The 24,474-nt window shown below is 53.4% G+C and overlaps 1 protein-coding gene across 1 annotated transcript; it reads left to right on the top strand.

Moving 5' to 3' along the window:
* Nucleotides 1-6,057: 6,057 nt before the first annotated feature.
* Nucleotides 6,058-7,035, top strand: LOC311186144 (vomeronasal type-1 receptor 4-like; the record flags this gene model as incomplete). The annotated part of the gene is made up of 1 exon (XM_084257030.1): nucleotides 6,058-7,035. The coding sequence occupies one exon, from the start codon at nucleotides 6,058-6,060 to the stop codon at nucleotides 7,033-7,035; it is 978 nt and encodes a 325-aa protein (XP_084113156.1).
* Between the last annotated feature and the right edge of the window lie 17,439 nt (nucleotides 7,036-24,474).

Here is a 24,474-nt window from a genome sequence, read left to right as displayed (position 1 = left end):
CCGGGGTGTCCAGCTCAGGCGGACGCTGTGTCGGTGCAAACTGAAGCTGGCCCTGGGATCTGGCGTCTCCCTTGGATTAAATTCCACAAACCCTGATTCAGGCCCCAGGTCTTCTGGTCTGAGAACAGCCCTTTTGAAGCTCATCTGACCCACCCTAGATCCCGAGAGTGTCCTCAGGACCCACAAGTGATGACAGCCGCTTCCCCCCACCCCAAGAATGTCGGCTCCCTTGTCCCTCTCTGGATGGACCTGCCGCCCTTCCCCTGCACAATCTGCCCTGGGAATGGGACCCCAGGACGCAACGACAGGAATGAGGGGGAGAAATGACTGGACAAAGAGCAGGATCACATCAGCTTTCTTTAAATTCAGAACGAGTCAAAGCCAAAATATCAAACTCAACAGAATAAAAAAGAAACTTCACAAAAGAGTTGAACGTCTAATCCTGCATTCCATACGTGGAAGCTGTGACCAGTCCCACCAGTGGGGACTTTTCCAGCTGGTTTGGGGAGCGACAGACTTGCATGTCCATATTGCATTTATCATAAATTCTCACTCGAGCAGTGGCAGCCACGGAGAACACGCGAGGAGAATGGAACGACCATTTGTAACCAGGCCGGATAACCGGGGTCGGGTGTAGGGCTGGGGCTAAGTGGGACATCGCTGCACCTGACTCTCCATTCGGTTGTGAATTTACAACTTCTCTATAACAAAGTCCACTGAAAATTTCAATGTTAAAAAGAGACACATGCACTTCTATTTCAGGCTAATGAGCATGAGTTGTGTATTGTCAAGGCAACAAAGCGGCCCATATTCATTATGATAGAGGCGTTTCTACATATTTGAAAATAAAACATTAACTGTGTAGCCACATTTGGAGAACATCTCACTGAATTATCGAAGGCTGCTGTAGAGGCCTAAGTGGAGCTTTGGAGATGCTTTTGGAGAAGGAACCTGAGCAACTCAGAAAGCAGACACAGTGAAAGTGGAGATAGATGTCGTGATGACAACCACATCTAACCACATCTAACCACAACGGCATCAGGTCTGCCTCAGAAGGGCCAGGACTCGTGGCCCTTCAACTGCCGGCTCGTGCAGGATAAGATGTCCTTTAAGAGAATTAAGTTACCTTTCCAAAGTGTTCAGCCATTGAATGTACTTCTCTCTAAGTACTGCAACGTAGTTTGGGTATTTCACCTGTGGGGGACAGAGGACCTGGCAGAGAGCACACACGCCTGAGTGTCATCCCACAATCACTTGGGCAGCACACCGTGAGCGAGCAGCCTGAGGTCACAACCCCAGCGCCATAACACGCAGGGTACAATATACAATTTCATAACTCCTGGTGTGAAAACAGGAGAAACATACATCTGAGCGAGAAGAGGTCATTCTGCAGGGTGTGCTCCATCAGATGACCAGACACACTGGTCTGCGTGGAGAGTTCAGAGACCCGAGTGGCGCGTCTCCACTACGGCCCATGTGCCCTGGACCCTGGGCAACCCCGGGCAGCTCGTGGATGGAGAAGGGACAAGGTCATGGCAGACCCCAGAGTGAGCAGGGAGGGGACACGCCCAGCAGAGGGAAGAACCACCCAGCCTCCACATCCCCGGGGCTGAGCCCCATCACGGGTCCATCCACACCTGCTTGTAAACTGCTCCCCTTTAGCCCCACCTGCCCGACAGCTTTCCCCGCTCTTGAGACAGTCATGTCCCCCAAGCAGGGAAGCAGGCACCAGTGTCCCTGTGTTTTGCCCAGTCTCAAGGTTTCAGCTTCTCGTTGCTGATGAGAACAGCCTTGAGGTCCTCACAGCACCTGGAAGTGTTTATGCGCATTCTGGCGAGTACACCACTCTAGGGCTCACCCCATCCTCACGGGCCCCTCCTGGCCCTGGGCAGCACCATGTTCTCTCTCCACCTCTGCACACCTGATGTTTTCAGAGGCCTCCACATGTGGGGTCTGTCCCCGAGACTGAGCTATCTCAGGCAGGACAAGGCCCCCAGCTTCACCCATGAGGTTGACCGGGAAGGATTTTCTTCCCTTTTCAAGACTGAATAATATTCCACCCCAGAGTCCGCTAACACCCCTGAATCTTCACTGATCTTGTCACCTTCCCCATCTTTATGCTGGTCACACTCCCACCAACACCTGCCAGAGTTGCCCCCCTCATGTTAAATGTCATTGGCGGGCACGATGAAAATCCTTCAGGTGTTTCCCGTGATCATGACGTCCTTCACCCCTGGAGACGGTGCTATCCCTCCCTGGTAAAGGGCACTTAGGGCCATCGAGCATGGGGCTGCCATGGGGAAGTTCCCACTTGGTTTCTACTTGAACCTCACTCTGCGCTACCTCCGGCCAGCCTAACCCATCTGAGGATCACTGGGTCTCTCTGGGGTCATGGGCAGATGTGACCTGGTTTGGATTTGGAGCTGGACCTGAAAGACTCGACGACACTTTCCTTTCCGAGAGCCTGAGTAGTGCTTAACCCAGACCCCCTCGCAATATAAGTCTGACCTGCCATCGCCATCCACTCCAGGATGCAAGATTGGGGCCAAAGGCACGAGAGCAATTTAATCCAAGGGAGACGCCAGATCCCAGGGACAGCTTCAGTTTGCACCGACACAGCGTCAGCCTGAGCTGGAAACCCCAGGACTCTGGGGACGACTATCGGGATATGTGTGTCCCCATCCGGGCCAGGTGTGAAGGACCCTGGCGCAGCCTTGATGTTTATTCCCCCTTGATTACACTTTGATTCTGAACTTAGTTCCTCCCACAGGGAACATGGGAAACTTTCTGTGCTCAGCTGCTCATTAGGTGGCCCCAGTAATTGCCCAGAGCTGTCCCCTGTGAGTCGAGGTGACTGATGGAGAGGGACTGGGGTGAGACACCCCGGATCCTCTCAGACTCTCCACGCAGACAGTGCGTCTTCAGGCAGGTGACGTGCTGACAGGGTGTCTGTGGGGAGGGCAGGGCAGGGATCACTGTCTCTATAACAGGCCAGGCCTGCTGAGCTCTCCCTGCACAGTGCTGGGAGGGCACCTGGCCAGGTGAGTGCTCCCCTGTGCCCTGTTGGGGGTCTCCGGGAGGGGGGAAGGCTCAGCCTGGGTTGTGCAGGACTCAGCAGGCTGGAGCTGGATTCACTCCAAGTGTTTGCTCTGTTGATATTCACGTGAACGGGGCAGTTTCTTCCTTTCTCCTTCAGATGTTTCATGGGGGGAAAGTGACTATTTGTGTTCCCGTCACAGCCTGACAACTGGCTTCATTGATTCCAGCAGTTTTCTGGTGACTCTTTGGATATTTCTCTATCAAACCATCCCATCCTTTTAGTTTTGCTTTATCGATTGGCTGTCCCGTGTCTCTTAGTCTTGCCCGCACCCAGCTGGCACCCTGTGTTCTGGGGCACGAGGGAGTCCTGTCCCATGGTGGGCATTAGAGCAGGTGCGTGGAGCCTCTCCGCTGAGCAGCCCCTGGAATGCGGGTGCTCACCATGTTGAGTTACGTTCCTCTTATGCCCAGTCTCTGGGGCTGCTGTTTCTTCGATCACGAGAGGAGGCTGGGACTGGGACAGCCTTTTCTGCCTGTCCTAAGCGACCCTGTGGCTTCCCAGCATTAGTACCCGGGCACCTCGCTGGCCAGCATGTCCTGAGCGCTTGTGTCTCAAGCATGGACCCTGGTGGGTCACGGTGCTAAATCCTTTTAACGTGCCCTTGAGGGTGTGTCCTCGTGTCTGTGAGCGTGTTGCCCGTCTGCCCACCAGACGCTGGACACGGTTGGCTCCTCCTGTGTGTCCCAACCAGGTTTCGCATCAAGGTAGAGCTGGCTTCAAACACCAGCTTGGAAGTTTTGCTCTTTCTCCGTATGTTGTAAGAGTTGCAGGAAGTGTTAATTCTTTATGTTTTGCAAGAATCTGGATTCTCTGCTTTCAGAGGTTTGTGATGAGAGACTGAATCTCTTCACTTTATCAGCTGTTTCGATTTCCTCTGTCTTCCTGAAGCGTCTGGTGTGTTGTGCGTTTCTAGAATGTGTCCACGTCCTGTCGGCTGTGCTGCTCCTGGCTGGTCCCCTTCAAGGTGGTGTCTTAGGATTTTGTTTTTCTGCAGAGCGAGGGCGGTGCCCCTTTCACTTCTGACTGCATTTCTTTGCATCTCCTCTCTCGTTGTTATTCTGGCGAGAGATCTGTCCACGTTTCTTGCTCTTTTGAAGTCCCAGACCTCAGTTTACCCGTTGCATTTCCATGTTGTCCTCACCTCTACTTCACTCATTTCTGCCGCATATTTCCACTCACTTCCTTTTGCTTCCTTTGGGCTTAGTTTGTTCTCCTCTCTCTATCCATGATATATCATATATATGGAACTTATTTTTTTAAGATTTATTTATTTATTATACAAGCACTGGCTACAGAGGGTGTTCACCCCTGAAAACAGGAGTGTGAGAGAATTCACCGGAGCCAGAGCTGGGAACAGAGTGGCACCAATGAACTACACTGCTGAGGGAGCAGTGGGCGCGGCAGGAGAGGTCTGCGTGCCATGTGGGACCCTCGCCGGTGGCCGCAGATCGAACCACGGCTGCAGAGGCTGTGGGCAGCTTCGCAGCAGGGCGCTCAACGGCTGCACCACCAGGGGAGGCCCTATATGAAATTTTAAAAATGTCCTACCGTGTGCATTGGTTGCTACATACTTTCCTTCTACATCCCAGAAGCCTGTGGAGGCACCTTGGAGGTCACAGTTGTTTTACCAAGGCTTGCTCGAAAATTCTTTCTTGCCCTCTGCTGACCCTTGTATTACCTCATTTATTGAAGGTCTTCTATTTTTTTAAAAAAGGATTTATTCATTTATTCATATAAGACCTGGGGTACAGGCCAGTGGTGTCTGTGCGGTGGTGGTGAGAGGATTCAGCAGAGAGAGAGCAGGGAGAAGAGGCAGACTGGGCGAAACGCACCGCTGAGGGGAGTTGCAGGCAAGACAGGAGAGGTCTGCTGCACCATGTGGGTATCTCCCTGGCTGACCAGGGGATGGAACTGGTGCTGCACTGGCTGCGGACAGCTTTACAGGTTACATTTTAAACCCCTGCGCCACCAGGGAGGCACTACTGAAGGTCCTTTCACATTAAGTTATTGTGTTCGCTTAGATTCTGGGCCTGGGTGTCCAGATACAGCCCCAAGGGCAGGAAGTTCTGACGGTCATGTCCTCGATGGGCTACTGTTCTGCTCTCCACAGTGTTCCCTACAGTCCCGTCCTGGTGTTCATGTGCTCGCTCTTCCATGTGAACTGCTGCTTCAACGCTGCTTAGTAACTTCTCTCTCAAAGTGATACTTTCACTCCAGAATTTGTTATTTTTTCACTTCAGTCATTGCGGAAAGCCTCTGCTCGATGATATGATTCCCGAGGTCCCTGCATCACCCTCTGTGTTTCTGGGGCTCTGTGAATTTCCTCATCACAGCTGCCTTGCACTCTTTATCCCGGTGAGCACTGGTACCAGGAGTCCTGATTAGTTGCCGAATACTCTCTCCACTTTGTGACATTAATGCTTTCTCACAGGGCTGATAAGTGCCTGTGCACCTAATTTCAGGGGTGAACCTGCTCCTCTAGGTGAGGTTCTGCCCATCACCCCTGATACCTCATCAGCGGGTAGATGGGAGCCCAGATTTGTTGTCCGGGGGTGGGGGGTGCTGTGCCTAGAGGCTTGATTTTCCTTTGCCAGAGCTGACTCCCTGCTAGATAAGGAGCCCCTGAATAAAGAGTCCCTTCACCCCCCTCTGCCTCTGTTGGCAAGGCTGTGCACCCTTGTCTGCCCAGCAGGGGCTGGTCTGGGCGCCTCAGCACACCAGAGACACGTCTGTCCACATGTGGCCCCACAGCGGGTGGCTCTGCAGGGGCAGCGTGTCTCCTGAGCTTACATATCCACAATGCTGGGCAGTGAGAAATTGAGGAGAAACGAGTCAATACAAAAAAAGATGTTGGGTATGAAACTGGGGTCAGTGATGTGCTCCCCAGGCTCAGCTCCTCTGGGGACACGACAGTGGCTGCCTTTGCAGGGACAGATGGCCGAGATTGTTGCACAAGGATGAGGAACAAGGATGCCAGCAGAGCCCGCACCCACTTCAACCCCGCTGAGGCTCTCTCCAAGTCCTTCCAGAAACAGCACCACCAAATCGCGGGAGAACTGACCATACCGATCACTTGTCTTTTATTGATGGGGGTGGGGACCCCAGCCAACATCCTCCTCTTCTTGCAAAATGTCTCCCCAATCATTTCAGGATGCAGGCAGAAGCTCCCCAACACGATTCTCTCCCACATGGCTGTGGCCAACATCTTGGTTCTTCTTTCCACTGGGATCTCAAACACAATGGCAGCTTTCGTGCCCAGGCGGCCCCTGTCCTCCCTTGGGTGTAAGTTTTTCGGCTTTATTCACAGGGCGGCCCGGAGCACCACGCTGTGCTCCACCTGCCTCCTGAGCACCTCCCAGCTCTTCACTCTCAGCCCTGGAAGACTGGGGTGGACGGTGCTCCCGGAAGTGTTCCCCAAGGCCCTGGGTCCTTCCTGCAGCACCTGCTGGCTGCTCGGTGTCCTCATCAATGCCTACGTTCCTGTGAAAGTCACTGGTCCACGGAGCGTAGGCAATGGCTCTGAGTCTCGGGGTTCCTGGTTCTGCTCGGGATCAGGCTCCAGCGCTGCTGTGGTGGTCCTGTGGTTGGTGCCGGACGCCATCTTCCTCGGCCTCATGGGCTGGGCCAGCATCTCCATGGCCCTCCTCCTGCACAGACACCAGCAGAGGGTGCGGCATCTCCGCACCCCCAGGGCCAGCCGGGGGTGTCCCCCTGATACCAGAGCTACCCGCACCGTCCTGATGCTCATGGTCATGTTTGTCAGCTTCTACCTGCTGAATTCTAGCATTGTGTTCTACATGACTATCTCCTTAGACACCCCTCTGTTGCTAGTACAGGTCTCTGATGTCCTGGAGTCATGTTTCCCCACTCTCTGCGCCCTCCTGGCGATCCTCAGGGACCCGAGAATGCCTATGTTTTGTCCTCGGATTTTCTGAGCCCGCAGGTGTGCCTCCCTCCCTCCTGATTCCCCACACAATGGAAGATGAGAAGCCATGTTGATTCAGCCTCCCCACTCTGCATACCGGTGAAATATCACGCTATACTCTGTGTCCAACATGCAGGTAGGGATGTGACAGCAGACCACTAGGGTCCCTCCAAAACCCTCACTGGCATTTGCGGATGCCTTGTTGCATAAGCGGTAGCATGAGGGTGGTTCAGTGGGCACTGCAGTCTGTACTGTCCCCAGGAATGACACGACTTGCTGTGTTTGTGCCTAACCCGGGCATCCACTCCCAGATTTTTGACAGATCTCAAAAGCCCTCTCCGAGAGACACAGAAGTGCTATGCAATGAGGGAGCCAAAGAGGTCACGGTCCCTGGATGAGAGGACTTATTCCTGGGCTCCTCTGGGTCACCCCCATGGCTAGGACAGCAGTTCTCTGCATCCATGTCATCGGGGTCAGTGGGGGATGTTGCCAATTCACAGTCTTTCCTCCCAATATACGTCCCCTCACGCAGGCCCATTAAGTTCTGGTCTATGCTGAAAGCATTCCTTAAAGTTCTATTTCTACAGCAATCATGAATATTGTTGTTGGAAATTATAAGCAGGGGTTACAAAGCCCTAAAAAGATGGGAAGACAGTGGATCAAGAGGTCTTGGGCAGGTGTTCCAGCAGAAGCAGAGCTGGGTCATCAGGCCAGAGCGGATGTGGGGCTTAGCATGCCCTCTCCTTTCCCAAGAATGGTTGTTCTCCATGGGAAGTGATGGGTGGGCCCACGTGGACTTGATGACCTTGGAGCGCCAGGGATGCTGGTGCTATGTAATGCACAGGAGAGGGGGCGGGATGGGTCTCTGCTCCTCCTGTTAACATGGGGCATGGTTGGGAGGTGACGGTCCCACCACCTCCCTGAGGCAGACACTGGGGACTGGGCATCTACATTCCTGTGGAGAATACTTCCTGCCTCCCCCATGTGTGGGGAAGAGAGAAAATACGGTGCCGTCAACCACACAGAGCGAATGTCTCATTTGGAGATGGAGAGAGAAGAGCAGGTTGTGCTAAGGACGGCGCTCAGGTGCCTGTGAGCAGGTGAAGTTCTGGGCGCTGGAGGCCAAGGACTGGATCACTCTGCCGGGCAAGCGGTAAGTAGGAAGTGAATACTTAGCTTTCCAAAAAATCTAACTCTCAGTTCTGTTGACTTTTCCGGTATCTTCTTCGTCTCTGTCCTTTCCTCTCTCGCTGGTCCTGTTCTGTCTGCCTAGTGATCTGACACTGGGCTCTTGTTTCTTTTTAGTTCCTTGAGACATCACGTTAGGTGGTTTGAGATGTTCTCTTCTTAATGTAGGGGCCTGTGACTGTGAACACGCCTCCTGAACAGAGAGCTGAGACCCCACTTGTAGCATGTTGGATCTTCACTTACACTTGTCTCCCTTCTACCCACTGTTTGTGGGGGGGGGGCTCATCCCCACTCTCTCTGACTTCTCTGACTCTCCTGCAGTCAGTGATCTAGTTTTGTATCCCGTGTAGGAAAAGAACAGGGTATGACTTCAGTTGTCTTCAATGTATTAAAACATGGTGGTGGAACTAATAGGTGATTGATCACGGACTATGTCTCCTGTGTTTGGAGGAACCATTGAGCTATTGAGGAACTACTGAGCCCATGGTCTAAAGTGTAAGTCAAGTCCATCGTGTCCTTTTCGATTCCATGTCTGGATGATCTTCCCATTTCACAGTGGATGACACAATTTCCTGCTTCTTGTATTACTATTTCTCTCTCTGGCTCTGTTACTCTGTATTTGTATATCCTGGTGCTGTCACAGGTACACAAACATTACTATAACCACTTCAATCAGTGATTGCTGCACCCATTGTACGATGCAGCCCTCAGATTCTGTTCCAATTAAAATGTTTCTGACTTCACAGAATATTACTGAACCTTAAATAGAAAACTTCCACACACCCTCTCCCTGCTTTACCCTGATTTTCTATATTTAAATATTCCACAATCCACCCGTGCAGAGCATGCTGTTTTTGCCTTTACATTCAGATTTCTCCAGCAAAGTGAACACTTGAAATAATAGTCCTGGGCCTGCCCGGTGGCGCAGCGGTTGAGTGCTGGGTTGCGAAGCTGCCCGCGGCCTCTGCGGCGCCGGTTCGATCCCCGGCTGCTCCCCGGCCACCAGAGGAGGGTCCCCCATGGCGCGCAGACCTCTCCTGCCGCCCGCTGCTCCCCTCAGCAGTGTCCTTCGGTCCTTCTGCCTGCTCTGCTCCCCGCTCTGGCTCTGGTGAATTCTCTCACCCTCCCGCGCTTCTGACTGTACCCAGTGCATGTATAAACAAACAAATAAATAAATAAAACATGCCTTTTTAAAAAAAAAAAAGAAAGAAAGAAATAATAGTCCTGTGGTATCCAATTTTGGATTTGTTGAAAATATTTTCACGTTGCTTTAATATATTTTTAAATTTTATAATTATATGTCATTTAAGATGGCATATATATTTAATATTATGTATATAAATATATTTATGTTTAATTACGTTTATAATAAGTCCAGCTGAAGGACAGTAATGGCCACATGGACCTGCTTTTGATAAATCATCTCAACTGTATTTAAGCTTAAAGCCTGTGCTAACAGTTCTCTCCAGATGGACCCTTGCGGGAGGAGTTTTAAGCTGAGGCCCAGACCGAAATGGACCGGGAGAAGCCACTTCCAGTCTCCTTATGGCAGCATCAGCTCAATTCTGGCACCTGGTTACCGGGTGGTGACCGCTGACTGCAGAAGCTGCAGTGACATTCCCAGCACACCCCCAGTGGGCCTTCCGGGCGGGGGCGCTGATCTGGACCGGGTCATGGCCCCCAGCCCCTGCCCTCTGTGATTAAATGTTTTCCCGCACTCGGGACACTTGTTCAACTTTGGGGCCCCTGCCTTAAAGACCCGACATCCCCCTCCCCTGGTTTCCTCCCGGGTGCTCGACCCTGGCACCATTGTAAATGACCCTGGCCGGCCACCTCTCACTGAGAACATTTTTGAAGTACCGCAGTTTTACAATAAGGCAACTGGCAAATTAACACTTGCACTCAGAGCACCCTCTGCCGTGCCTAGAAGCCTCTGTCCCATATCCAAACTCGGTGGGCCAGTGCTGGGGGCGATTCAGGTGAACATTTAAGCCTTGAAAATGGCCGGTGAGCTGCTCTCACCACCTGCAGCATGCAGGTGCCTCCTTCTCTCTCTCCTTTGACTTAGACACTGGCCTTTTAACATGTGAAAGATAAAGAAATAAAATCACGGTGACTTCCTGCAGCTTTTGTCGTCCTCCTGTTTAACAGAGATCCCTGGAGAGTTTTGGCTGCAGGCGCCAGGAGCGCATCTCCCACAGGCTGCGGATGTGCAGGTCGCACCCAATCCTCACGTCGCCCCACAGCCGTTTCTGCTGGGCTTCCAGTCATCCCGTTTCTCGGTCACGTGCTATTTTATTTCCTTATTTGATGGCCTGGCTGTTTCATTGCGGTAAAGACTGATGTTGTATTTGATTGGAGTTTGCTGGACTCAGTTCACAATGACAGAACAGGCAGAAGGACCAAGGTACACCGCTGAGGGGAGCAGCGGGCGGCAGGAGAGGTCTGTGTGCCATATGGGACCCTCACCAGGTGGCCAGGAATCGAACTGGAGCTGCAGAGACTGCGATCAGCTTCGCAGCCCAGCACCCAACGGCTGCACCACCGGAGAGGCCCACAATGACTTTCTTTTATAGCTGGAAACTGTGCAGCTCCCACTTTAAGTGTCTGCATGTGTGTGGGTGGGTGTGTACGACAGTGTCCACGTACAAGCACAGGTCAACCTGCCACCAAGGACCCCCACCCCATCTTGTGAATCCACTGTTGGGGGCAGCACCAGCCTCGTCACCCAGCAGGAGGCTCCCAAGCGGAGGCTGGGGCCCTGCAGGGGGTTGTGGATGGGTGGGTCGGGGGCAGGACTGTGGGGCCCAGGTCCTTCCAGTGAACTGTCTCCCCGCCTGGGCCAAGTGAGGCTAGAGAAGACGCCCTGGCCACTGTCCACCTAGGGCCCCTCAGGACCTGCCCTCTGACTGGGGTCCTGACGTGGTTTCTGAAACCATCAGGTCATCTGCCAGGAACTAGAGGGGGGGGGGCATTAACAATTTTCCTTGGAGTGTCTGATTTGGGAAAAGAACAAGGTGGAGAAACAGACAGAACAGAATGATGTGACATCACTGGACGGTCCCACCCTGCCGGTCCCATGTCACTGTCAAATCGCTACTGGGTCAGGTCTGTCCAGCCACGAGGGTCCCTTTCCACACCCAAGAGGGTCCCTGCGCCCTTCTCCTGCCCCAGACCCAGGAGGACAGAGGCCTGGTCAGGGAGAGGCACTGCAGAGGGCGGTCCCGCGGGCAGGACTGCTTCCCTGGCACAGGTGTCCTCACAGGCGGGTCCTCACAGGCGGGGTTCCTGCTCCTTGTCAGGGTGCACTGACCCCTGCTCAGGTCTCCTGCAGCAGGCGAATCACGCATGTGAGCTCAGGCGATCTCTCCTTAGATACTGGTCACCGCCTCCGTGGGGCTGAGGGCTGAGTCTCAGGCTGTCACCGCTGCAGCACCAGTTTGATCCCCAGCCAGGGAGCTGACCCACATGTCGCAGCTGACCTCTCCTGTCTCCCCGCTGCTCTCCTCAGCAGTGTTTCAGTGCACCCACCTGTTCTGCACCCGACTCTGTCTCTAGTGAGTCCTCTCGCACCCCACACCTCTTTCCTGAACCCAAGTTCTTCTGCACATAAATAAATCTTTAAAACTTACAATCTGGTCCCAGAAATAAGTGGCCACCAACAAAATAAAGGAAGAGGGTGGTCACCACTGTAGCAGCGCAAGCCATGGTCACCAGGGAAGGAGGCCCCATTCTTGGGGGGCTCAACAATAGGTAGATGGAAAGACAACAGTATTTTTTAATTTCTGCTGTTCCAGGCCTACCGCCCAGACGCGATCACAGGAGGTGACCATCTTTTTATGAGCAGCTGTCATGGATGGACCCGTCTCAGGGTGGACTCACATATTCTTATTTACTGTAAACTTACGAGGTTACTTTTTGATGGAGATATTTTACACCTAAAAACTCTGAAAATAACAGAAAAATCCTGGGGATACTCTTACTCATCCTAACAGGGAACTGGGGGCCACATTGCATGCTCAAGGCCACAGGATGGCGGTTGGCAGAAAGAGTGAGAGAGAAGCCAGGTCACCTATAAGGGGAGGGACTGATCCAACATGCAGAAAGACTCAAAATCAAGAAATAAAGAATCAAAAAGTGGGGATAGACTCTGAATCTGAGCAAAGCGCTCTCCAAGGAGACATGGAAGCTGACCCGCAGGCGGAAGGAGCTCACCATCGCTCCCTGCAGACACTGTCACGCCGGGATGGGGTGGGGGAACCGACAGCAGGATGACCAGAGAGTGGATGATGTGCAGAGGCCCCTCAAACAATGTTGTCAAGAAAGGCAATGGTCGCGGCCATCATAGACAATGCTGGGAAGAGCCCACGTTGTGTTATGAACAGAATTGCCTGAGGACACAGACACAGGAGGGTGAAAATCTGAAGGACATGAAAAGCAAATTCTGACACACAAGCACCACCAGGTCCCCTGCAGTAGCCCAGAGTGAGAAAGAACCAGGTCCTCAGCAACAGATGGCCAGCTAAGAAGATGAGGCTCGTGGCTGGTGGAATACTACGCAGCCGGGAATATGGTAAGACCCCGACATATACAATGAATGGATAAAATAGAAAATAGGTGCTCAGTACAAAACGTCAGGTGGAGAAAAACACTGTATGATTTCACTTTATGTGGAGTGCGAGCACATACATGGGCTAAATAACTGAAAACATCCCCTCAGACAACAAATACACAAGAATGGCCACCAGAAGGGAAGGGGCCGGGGATAAACAGAGCACTGACACAGGATGACGGGACACCCGAATTCTGTAAGGATGATGCAGGGGTTTATGCCCAGCCCTCCACAGTGTGTAAACCAACATTTCAAAGATGGGACACGCGGATACAGGAAATGGTTAGAAAATGGGCGACTGTCAAGCTGAGGCTGCTCCTAACAGCTCAGGAGCAGAGCCTTCCCTGTCTGGAACCCCTGAGGCTCATCAGGAAGGGGCAGAGTGTGGGAAAACAGGACAGCAGGAGGTTGCACAACCTGCATCACCCACAGGCGGGTGTCTCTGAAGGCAGACATGTAAAAAGTGAGCAGAGAATTCAGCAGGTAGAAGCTGATGAAGGCGACCGTCAGGCTGAGGATGGTGCGGGTGGCCCTGCTCTCCGGGGGGCACCCCTGGCTGGCCCTGGGGGCATGGAGATGCCGCACCCTCTGCTGGTATCTGTGCAGGAGGAGGGCCATGGAGACACTGGTCCAGCCCATGAGGACGATGAAGACAATATCCGGCACAAAACATAGGACCACGACGGTGGCATTGTGGCCTGAGGACGAGCAGAACCACCCCCCGTAGAGCTTGGGCCATTGCTCATGCGCCCTGGACCACTGACTGTGACAGGGATGGAGACATTGACAAACGCACTGTGCAGCCAGCAGGTGCAGCAGGAACCACCCCCTGGGGAAACCCCCCCCCCCAGCACTGTCCACCCTGGTCTCCCGGGGCTGAGCGTGAGGAGCTGGGAGGTGCTCAGGAGGCAGGGGGAGCACAGCGTGGTGCTCCGGGCCATCCTGTGAAGAAAGGTTACCAATTTGCATGCAAGTGTGGACAGGGGTGTCCTGGACACCCAGGCGGCCATCAGGTGCGGAACACTGGTGCAGAGGAGAACCAAGACGTTGGCCACGGCGAGGTGGGGAGCACGGTGCTGGGGGGCGTCTGCCGGGGCCCACAAACAATGGGAATGTCATGGACAAAGCAGACAGTACTGGCCAGCGTCCCCACCCCCGCCTGGAGGAGGAAGAGCCACGTCAGGGCCTGTGCTCCTGCGGGGCCCAGGACACGTGTCTGGGGAGACGGGGAGAGAGCCCTGGGGTGTGCCCAGGCGAGGGCAGCCACGCGGGACCCCTACATCGGGACCCCTCTGTCACAGGGCATGTCCTGGAGCGAGTCCCCTGAGCTCTAGCTTCCCTTTGGGGAGGGGACCTCGGCCGGACATCGCCCACTCAGCTTGCTCCTGCTGCTGTCTCCATCCCGACTCCCCTGGCACGGGAAGTCCCTGACCCTGACCTGCTCTTGGGGACCAGAGAATGACACACGGAGAGGGAGACTCGGCGGAGCTCGGGTGAGCACAGGACAGGCCACGCGCGCCGGCTGCGTCCTCCCGGCGCCGGGTCAGCAGCCGCCGGAGCTGAAACACCAGACAGAGGCTCAGAGCCGCGGATTCCGGCTGCGGACCCGAGAGCCCCAAGACTCCTCACGGGGACACAGAGGCGAGGCCGCGCCCCCAGACACCAGTGTCTCCTGCCCGGGCGGCCTGGACATGCCAAGGGCCGGGATCTGGGTGAGCAGCGCAGCCTCTGGCCCCGCCCTGCGCACTGGCCGCCCCTGCAGTGTCCACTGACCACAGTCCAGGCTCTTCCCATCACACGCCCATGAGCCCGACACAGCCTGGCACACCACTGCCCTCCTCGGGGCGGACCTGGCGGGGTTCCAGGCCTGCTCCCCGACTCCAGGTGGGTCTGGTCACCCAGCCTGGGAGAGACGGGGCCGACACGGCCGGGTCCCTGCGCAGGTGTGGGAGTCACGTCCTCACTGAACAGGGGACCCTCATCAGGCAGGAAGTTCAGGGTCCCCCACCCCAGCACCCAGGGAAGGCGCGGATGCGGGGGGCCAGCGTGGCGCACGACAGCAGACACAGCCCTGAGCCCGGAGGGGCTGCACCTGAGTGTCTCTGTCCACGGCCGCCTCCCCCTCCACAGACGGGACCTTTCCGGGCCAGCGGGGACTCCAGGGACCCCTCAGCACCAGGAGGCTGAGCACAGAGCGACCCGGGTCCCAGCCCCTGCCCCTCATGCACGAGCCCCAGACTGTCTCCTGAGGCCACCTGCCCCCCAGACCCCCAGCCAGGGGAGGCGCCAAAGGAGGGCTGGGCCGAGGGCGAGGACAGGCCAGAGACCCCGACGCAGGCGCACAGGACGGACGGCGGAGGTCAGGACCCCAAGACGTTCCCGTGAGAAAGTGAGGGTCGTATCTCGTGCCCTTCGTGAAGCAGGAGTTATGAGAGAAATAAGAGAAAGGCTCGGGGACCACAGCCCTGGCCCCGCCCAAGCAGCTGAGGGTCTCCCCTGCATGACAGGACACCCCAGCTCCCGCCTGCACCCTGCTCCCTCCCCCACCAGGGTTCCCGTGTGGGGCGGCAGGGCAGGGACTTCTGCTCCCTGAGCCCACACCCCGGCATGCCCTGATGGGGGACCCCACAGTTCTGAGAAAAGACCCCGAAGCCACAGTCAAGGGCAGGGCTCCCCTGGACACCCCATCTCAACCCCGGGTCCCTACCCAGGGTTGGGCTGCTGGGCCCACACCCCAAGGGATCCAGACCTCCTTTCTCCTGGGCTGGCCCCAGGCCCAGGGGTGTAGAGAGCCCGGGTCGGGCCCCTGCTCTCGCCAGCACCTACCACCCTCACCAGCAGAGGTGTGTGGTGGGCCCTGGGGTGCCTGGGCCCTGCACAAAGGCAGCCGAGCCCCTGGGCGCATCCCCTGAGAAGCATCCATCCAAGCATCCAAGAGGATCCTGGGATGACTGTGGATCCTGGCACGGGACCACGTGGGAGAGCTTCTGACTGAGGCACAGGAGGGTGAAGGCACATTATTTACCAATAGGCTGCCAGCCTCAGCAGGGACTCAGTACTGGCACATAAAACAACAACAACAACAATACTAATAAACCTGTAACCTTGCTATTACCTCACCTTCTGCAAAACAAATGAAACTTCCTAATTTCCAACCTGTTGAACATTTGGAAACAAATTAAACAAAGCCTTAATGGAAAGAAGTGTGGAGATTGCTCAAAAAACCAAAAATGGATCAACTGTAACCCAGTTATTCCACCCTAGGAATCTGCCCAAAGGACACAAAAAAGCTATATCGAAAGAACACCTGCACCCCTGTGTTCATAGCAGCGCTGCTCACAATACCTGAGATGCGGAGCCTAAATGCCCCAGAACAGATGACGGGATCAAGAAGATGTGTTTATATACACAGTGGAATATACACTCAGCCATCAAGGGAGATAAACACGCCGTTTAAACATGGATGGAACAAGAAGGGCTTATTGTAAGTGAAGAGAGTCACAAGGAAAAAGATCAATACTGGATCATTTCACTTCCATGTGGAATCTAGAGTAATCACACAAAGCATCAGACAAAGACACACTGTAAGAAAGTTTCACGAAAGCCGAACATGGATCGAAGACACTCAGAATGGAAGGGGAGAGAAGGGATGGCAGCAGATTACAGAGTGGGGGAGAGCATGTTGGAGGGAATTTAAGGGCTGAGGGTGATTTGGTGGTGGGAAGCCATGGTGTCCACCACAGAGGGGAGAAATTCTGCAATGTGAAAAAAATAAAGAAGGGTATTTAAATCAATTATTATTCAAATAAAGTGGGAGTTGAGGCACTTTTCATAAATTCTATGATAATCATGTTATGGGGTGTCACAAAAAGGACAATTTGACAGTGATGGAACCCAAAGACACTAACCCAAAGATAGACACTGTGATGCAGCTAACGAATAATTCAAAAGAGCTCCAATGACAAAATTCTAGGTGCTGAGTAAAACACAGGAAGGGAGTACACCAGGAAGGACATTAATGAGCCCTAATACTGCCCAACAACACAGAAATTCTAATAGGAGCCAAGAGGAATTTCTACAGCTGAAAATTTCAGTGAGATGACAAAGGCCTTGAACAATATGGAGCAGATCACATGGAATAAAGAAAATGTGAACAGGAGGGTGGGAATTTAGAAATGACTCAGACAGAGTAGAGAAAGAATTCAGAGTTCTTAAAAGGGAGGAACCCTTATGAGATCTGGGATTCGGCAGGCTCCATTAGAAACGCCAACCTAACTCTAATCAGTGCACGGGCAGGAGAGGAGAGCAAAGTAAGTCATAGAACTTATTGAAAGATAAAGTAGCTGAAAACTCCCCAAAACTGCAAAAAGAACTTGACTTCCAAGTCTGAGAGCTAAGAGAACTAAGTATCTCACTGCAAAGGACCTTCTTTAAGAAACATGGTCTTGCAGCTGTCAGCAGTCAAGGACAAGTGTGAAAGGACAGGACTCGGCAGGGAAGCCGCACTAGACTCTACGCTGATTTCTCAGAGGAGCTTTACAGGCCATGCCGGAGGGAAGTGACATATTCAAAGTGTTAAAAGACACACCTGCCCGAATCTGACTTTGCCAAATTATGCTGAAAATAGCTCTTCAAACAAACAAACAAAAGAAACGAACAAAACTCTGATGAAGGTAACACACACCCAGAATTAGAACCCAGGACCTCTTCTCCAGGTTACGCTCCAAATTTTCATTGTAACATTTGGTTGCAGCATTAGAAGAAAGTAAGTATTAAAACAACGGTACCTACTACAAAGGCAAAAAACAATCAAAAATATAAAAGGAGAACGATGGGAGGACAGAACTACTTAAGCGCAATGAAAGAATTGCTAAAACAAATGACTATTCTCTCAGGTGTTGGTGTACGATGGTGGAATCCGCTGCACAAGTCTAGAGCAGACACATGAAACATAAAAGACAGATCACACCAGTGTGGAAACTGCCAAAGAAGGAAACCAAAAAAGCCAACAAATCCGAATGAAATAGAACATGCAGTATTAAACCCCTGAAACCGAAGGACATCAAAGACTAACCCTGTACCTCCAAGTCACATAAGCAGGATTTCTCCTCACAACATCTCCAAACCAAATTCAAGAGCACATGGCAGACCAGGCACCGGCCCCGAGCGGGTGCAAGAATGATCCACATGCTCAGGTCAACGTCAGGGACCTGCACGGTGACAGAATGCAATAAACACACGCACGTGTGAGCACAGCGACCTTTCATTAGATCTAAAAACAAACAGACCGGGCAGAGAGGGAATATAACTCAACAGGGTAGAAGCCACAGATGACAGGCCCTCTGCGACATGTTCAATGGAGAGAAATGGAAAGTGTTTCCTCCGATGTCAATGACATCCACGGTGCTGGCTCTCCCCACCCCGTATCAGCAGAGGCGGGGTGTCCCAGCTTGCACACAGGGGCCAGAGAAATGAAAGGAACCCAAGCTGAAGAGCAGTAAACAAGGGGCTCTTTGCAAAGGCGATGATTCATACACGGACACTCCTGAGTCGATCCACTGTCAGTTGGATGATCGGCCCATGGGGCGGGAGGCGGGCACCCAGTGGGCACCAGGAATGCAGCTGCGTTTCCTCACGCTCAGGATGAAGCATCCGATGAGGAAAGAAAACCATCCCTCCGACAGCGGCATCACGGCGATCAAACACTTTGAGTCAGTGTCACGCGGGGCATGAGAGTGGACGCCAGGAACCCGCGGGCTCTGCTGAAAGTCATGGCGTGAGACCCACGAGCAGAAGACGCCCAGGCACACGGGTCAGAAGGTTCCAGACCGCGAACATGTCCGTGCTCTGCCATCGCCACCCACATAAAAACGCCCTTCTTCTCAACAACAGCAGAAACGAACTAAAATTTAGATGAAACCACAGAGCACGCCAGAGGGCCGGAGGAGTCGAGGCAAACAGAACAGGGGTGCGTCTCCTTCCCGATTTCAAATTGTCCCGCAAACTGCAGCTACAGACACCAGCCATGGGACGGGCGGACGGCCCGGGATAAAAGCTGGCCTGGACGCCGACTGGCACTCAGGAAGGACCCCAGGGCGCAGAGGGAGAAGATGTCACTCAACACACGGGCCTGGGGAAGCAGAGAAAACGCAGACAGTGAAGTGGACCCGCCAGCAACACCCACACCCCACACCACAGCGGCGCTGAGACTCCCTGACCCGACCCCAGACGCCCACGGCCGCAGAGGGAAGCTCAGGGACGTTGGGCTTGGGGGGAATGTGGGGGCTGAGGCCACAGACAGACATCAAAACTCACCCAATGAGCCGAAATTCAACCCAAACGCCACAAAGCCAAAGACACACAGGGCAGCGCAGCCCTATCCACCTGCTGAGACAACAACAGGGCGCCACGCAGGGACCCGCAAGCTCCCTGGGAGACACGGGGGCACTGCTGCCATGGTCGTCCTCAGAGGGACCCGTCCTGGTCCACGCCCTCCCCTCCGCCTCTCTGTTCAGACCCGAGGGCTGGGGCTGGTATAGGGAGAGTGATCCCTGCCCCACCCTCCCCACAGACACCCCGTCATCACGTCACCTGCCCGCAGACACACTGTCTGCGTGGAGAGTCTGAGAGGATCCCGCGGTGTCTCACCCCAGTCCCTCGCCGTCAGTCACCTTGGATGACGGGGGACAGCTTTTGCAAATTAATGAGCATCTGAACACAGGACGTTTCCAACGTTCCTGCGGGAGGAACTAAGTTCAGAACCAAAGTGTAATCCTAGGGGGAATGAGTGTCAAGCCTGCGCCAGGGTCCTTCACACCCGTCACTGGCCAGGGACAAGCACATCCAGAGTCCCGGGGTGTCCAGCTCAGGCTGACGCTGTGTCGGTGCAAACTGAAGCTGTCCCTGGGATCTGGCGTCTCCCTTGGATTAAATTCCACAAATGCTGAGATTCTGGCCCCAGGACTTCTGGCCTGAGAACAGCCTTTTGAAGCTCATCTGACCCACCCTAGATCCCGAGAGTGTCCTCAGGACCCACGTCCTGATTAAAGGCCCCCCGTCCCAAGAAGTTCGGGTCCCTTGTCCCTCTCTGGATGGACCTGCCGCCCTTCCCCTGCACAATCTGCCCTGGGAATGGGACCCCCGGACGCAACGACAGGAATGAGGGGGAGAAATGACTGGACAAAGAGCAGGATCACATCAGCTTTCTTTAAATTCAGAACGATCAAAACCAAAATATAAAACTCAACAGAATAAAAAAGAAACTTCACAAAAGAGTTGAACGTCTAATCCCGCATTCCATACATGGAAGCTGTGACCAGTCCCACCAGTGGGGACTTTTCCAGCTGGTTTGGGGAGCGACAGACTTGCATGTCCATATTGCATTTATCATAAATTCTCACTCGAGCAGTGGCAGCCACGGAGAACACGCGAGGAGAATGGAACGACCATTTGTCACCAGGCCGGATAACTGGGGTCGGGTGTAGGGCTGGGGCTAAGTGGGACATCGCTGCACCGACTCTCCATTCGGTTGTGAATTTAAAACTTCTTTATAACAAAGTCCACTGAAAATTTCAAAGTTAAAAAGAGAATTGCACACTTCCGTTTCAGGCTAATGAGCATGAGTTATGCATTGTCAAGAGGAGTTTCTACATATTTGAAAAATAAAATATTAACCGTGTAGGCACATTTGGAAAAGACCTCTGCCGCGGACCAGCACAGCAGTGAGTGATGAGGTCGTCTCAGGGTTGAGAGACTGCGCAGGGTGGTCAGGGATTCGGTTAAAGAAATGACCAACAGACACACTTCAAGAGGGAAAATCTGAGTGTAATTTTATTTGAGTTGGTGACCAGTATATATATGTTTTCTAAAAGCATAGGAATGGCGAACATCAGTGAAGAAATCAGCTTGCTTATAGGTTTAGCTTATCATTGACAGGGCAGTGATTTACATCTGGACCCAGGCGCAGTCCTAAGTAGTTAGGCTATTAATTTTTCTTTTTGTTTTATATGATTACTTTTTGTTTTAACTACTCACTATTACTATTAATTAACACGGGTGAATTTTACTTTTCACAATGTAATATTTTTATCATTTAGATTAATACAAACTAGGCTAAGTATACAACAGAGAAATTATTAAGCTAGCAGTTCTATTAATACACAGAGTTTAGTAACGTTTCATTTGAATCAGCCTAGTTATTAGATTTCGTATGTTCTTTTTTAATCGGCAAACCAATGACCTTTTAAACAGAGAAAGAGAAAAGATTTTAGAGAGACAGTTGTATTAGAATAAAGTTTGTGGGTCTAGAGAAGGTGAGATAAGTTTCCGTGCGGACAGCATTCCTGTAGTGGCTCCTGGTGGTCGTTATCTTTCAACAGGCTTCCGTCTTATCTATGTCTTCAGGCGGTTTTTGCTGTTCTCCTCCTGCGCGCTGTTGCCCAGCCGGACCTAGGGATTCCTAGAGGTCACTGCAGGAGGAGGTGCAGCAAGTATATCTTCAGGGGGTTTTGCTGTTCTCCGCCTGCGCGCTGGTTGCCCAGCCGGGCCTAGGGACCGTGGCGCAAGCCATTAGCCCTAAGGGTCACTGCAGGGGGAGGTGCAGCAGACCTCAATGAATTATTGAAGGCTGCTGCAGAGGCCTCAGTGGAGCTTTCGAGATGCATTTTTGGAGAAGGAACCTGAGCAACTCAGAAAGCAGACACGGTGGAAGTGGAGATAGATGTAGTGATGACAACCACATCTAACCACAATGACATCAGGTCTGCCTCAGAAGGCCAGGGATTATGGCCCTTCAACTGCCAGCTCCTGCAGGCTGGGACATCCTTTAAGAGAGTGTTCAGCCCTTAATGTACTTTTCTCTAAATACTGCAAGGTAGGTTGGGTATTTTACCTGTGGGGGACAGAGGACCTGGCAGAGAGGAAACACTCCTGAGTGTCATCCCACAATCACTTGGCCAGCACACCATGAGGGAGCAGCCTGAGGTCACAACTCCAGCACCATGGCCTGCAGGGTACAATCCACAAGTTGGTGTGTAAACAGGAGAAACGTATATCTGACCGAGAAGAGGCCATTCTGAGAAGGTTACTGCAGGGTGTGCGCCATGAGATGATCACGCACCTGAGCCTGCACTCAAAGGCAGCCCAGGAGTGATGGGAATGGTCAGGTGGGGATTTTCTCTTCCGTGGTCATCAGCAGCGTCTGCGTCTCCTCATCACATAAACACTTGTCTAGACTGGAAAATGGGGCAGTTTTCTGACTGTACACATGACTGTTAGCGTCTCTGAATCCCAATGTCTCCTTCCCCACTTAATACCAGGACAGGTGTATTAGGAAAGGACAAAGAAAAAGGCACCTCCATGGTGAAGGAGAGTAGCCCTTCCTGTTTTGCTGCTTTCTCTGTCTTCATCCCTATGAACAACTGGGGGAGTCATGCTAAGTGTGAAAAGAAAACCTGAGACTTTGCAGGACGATGGAAATCTGTGGAGAAACGGAACGTGGTCCAGCAGACACTCAGATGTCCGTGTGTGGCTGTGGGACGCACTTGATGCTGGGCAAGGCTGACGCCTCTCTCAGGCTGACCCTATGGGCTGGTGGGGCCCAACCTTACAGGGCCCCTCCACACTCACAGCTGGGCTGACACCTTTACACACAACCAAAGTGAAAAGCAGAGGTTTCGGCAGACCATTCGTTCTAGCTGAGCTGTCTGAGGCCATTTCAGAGCCATTTCCTGTCATCGCGAAGGGTGGAGGGGGTGCTGACCTGTAACGAGTGGGCAGAGGACACTCCATGACATGTTGTCTCTGAGCCGGTGACTTCAGAGTCCTGAGTGGTGTGTCTCGCTACAGTCCGTATGCCCTGAACTCGGGGCACCCCCCGGGCGGGGCTCCGGCAGCTCTTGGAAGGAGAAGGAACAAGGACATGGCAGACCCCACAGTGAGCAGGGAGGGGACACGCCCAGCAGAGGGAAGAACGACCCCGCCTCCACATCCCCGGGGCTGAGCCCCATCACGGGTCCATCCACACCTGCTTGTAAACTACTCCCTTTTAGCCCCACCTGCCCAACAGCTTTCCCCGCTCTTGAGACAGTCATGTCCCCCAAGCAGGGAACGGAGGACACTCGCCCAGAGACTCCAATTTTCAGTTCGGATGCTTCAGCGCGTCACACAGGTGCCAGACATGAGCGTCCTTATGTGTTTTGCCCAGTCTCAAGGTTTCAGCTTCTCGTTGCTGATGAGAACAGCCGCGAGGTCCTCACAGCACCTGCAAGTGTTAATGTGCATTCTGGCGTGTACACCACTCTAGGGCTCACCCCATCCTCACGGGCCCCTCCTGGCCCTGGACAGCACCATGTTCTCTCTCCACCTCTGCGTGCCCGATGCCTGCAAAGGCCCCGCATACATGGGGTCAGGCAGGGTCTGTCCTAGAGACTGGGAGGTCTCAGGAAGGACAAGGCCCCCAGATTCACCCATGAAGTTGACAGGCCAGGATTTTCTCCCCTTTTCAAGACTGAATAATATTCCACCCCAGAGTCAGCTAACACCCCTGAATCTTCACTGACCTTGTCACCTTTTCCCATCTTTATGCTGGTCACACTCCCACCAACACCTGCCAGAGTTGCCCCCTCCTGTTAAATGTCATTGGCGACCATGATGAAAGTCCTGCAGCTCAGGGTGTTTCCCGTGACCCTGACGTCCTTCACCCCTGGAGACGGGGCTATCCCTCCCCACAAAGGGCACTTAGGGCCATCAAGTATGGGGCTGCGTGGGGAAGCTCCCATGTACTATCAACTTGAACGTCACTCTGTGCTGCCTCCGGCCAGCCTAACCCCTCCAAGGATTACCAGGTCTCTTTGGGGTCATGGACTGATGGGACTCGGTTTGGATTTGGAGCTGGACGAAAAAGACTCGATGAAGCTTCCCATATCGAGATCCTGAGTAGTGCTTAACCAAGACACCCTTCGCCATAAAAGTCTCACCTGCCGTCTTCATCCTCCCTAGGATACAAGACTCGGGGCCAAAGGCACTAGAGGAATTTAATCCAAGGGAGACGCCAGATCAAATGCACAGTCAGTTTGCACCGACACAGCGTCAGCCTGAGCCGGACACCCCGGGACTGTGGGGACGGCCATCGGGACGTGCGTGTCCCTGTCTGGGGACGAGTGTGAAGGACCGTGGTGCACTCTTGACGCTCATTCCCCCTTGATTACACTTTGATTCTGAACTTTGTTCCTCCCGCAGGGAACATGGGAAACTTTCTGTGCTCAGCTGCTCATTAGGTCGCCCCAGTAATTGCCCAGAGCTGTCCCCAATCAGCCGAGGTAACTGATGGTGAGGGACTGGGGTGAGACCCCCCTGGATCCTCTCAGACTCTCCACACAGACAGTGTGTCTGCGGCAGGTGACGTGATGACAGGGTGTCTGTGGGGAGGGCAGGGCAGGGATCACTGTCTCTATAACAGGCCAGGCCTGCTGTGCTCTCCCTGCACAGTGCTGGGAGGGCACCAGGCCAGGTGAGTGCTCCCCTGCGCCCTGTTGGGGTCTCCGGGCGGAGGAGGGCTCAGCCTGGGGTTGTGCAGGACTCAGCAGGCTGGGGCTGGATTCACTCCAAGTGTTTGCTCTGTTTCTTCCTTTCTCCTTCAGATGTTTCATG

The sequence above is a fragment of the Talpa europaea genome, assembly GCF_964194135.1.
Source record: "Talpa europaea genome assembly, chromosome: 16".
Lineage (NCBI taxonomy): Eukaryota > Metazoa > Chordata > Mammalia > Eulipotyphla > Talpidae > Talpa > Talpa europaea.
The sequence above is the reverse complement of the archived record's forward strand: the minus strand, read 5'-3'. Positions and strand labels throughout refer to the sequence as shown.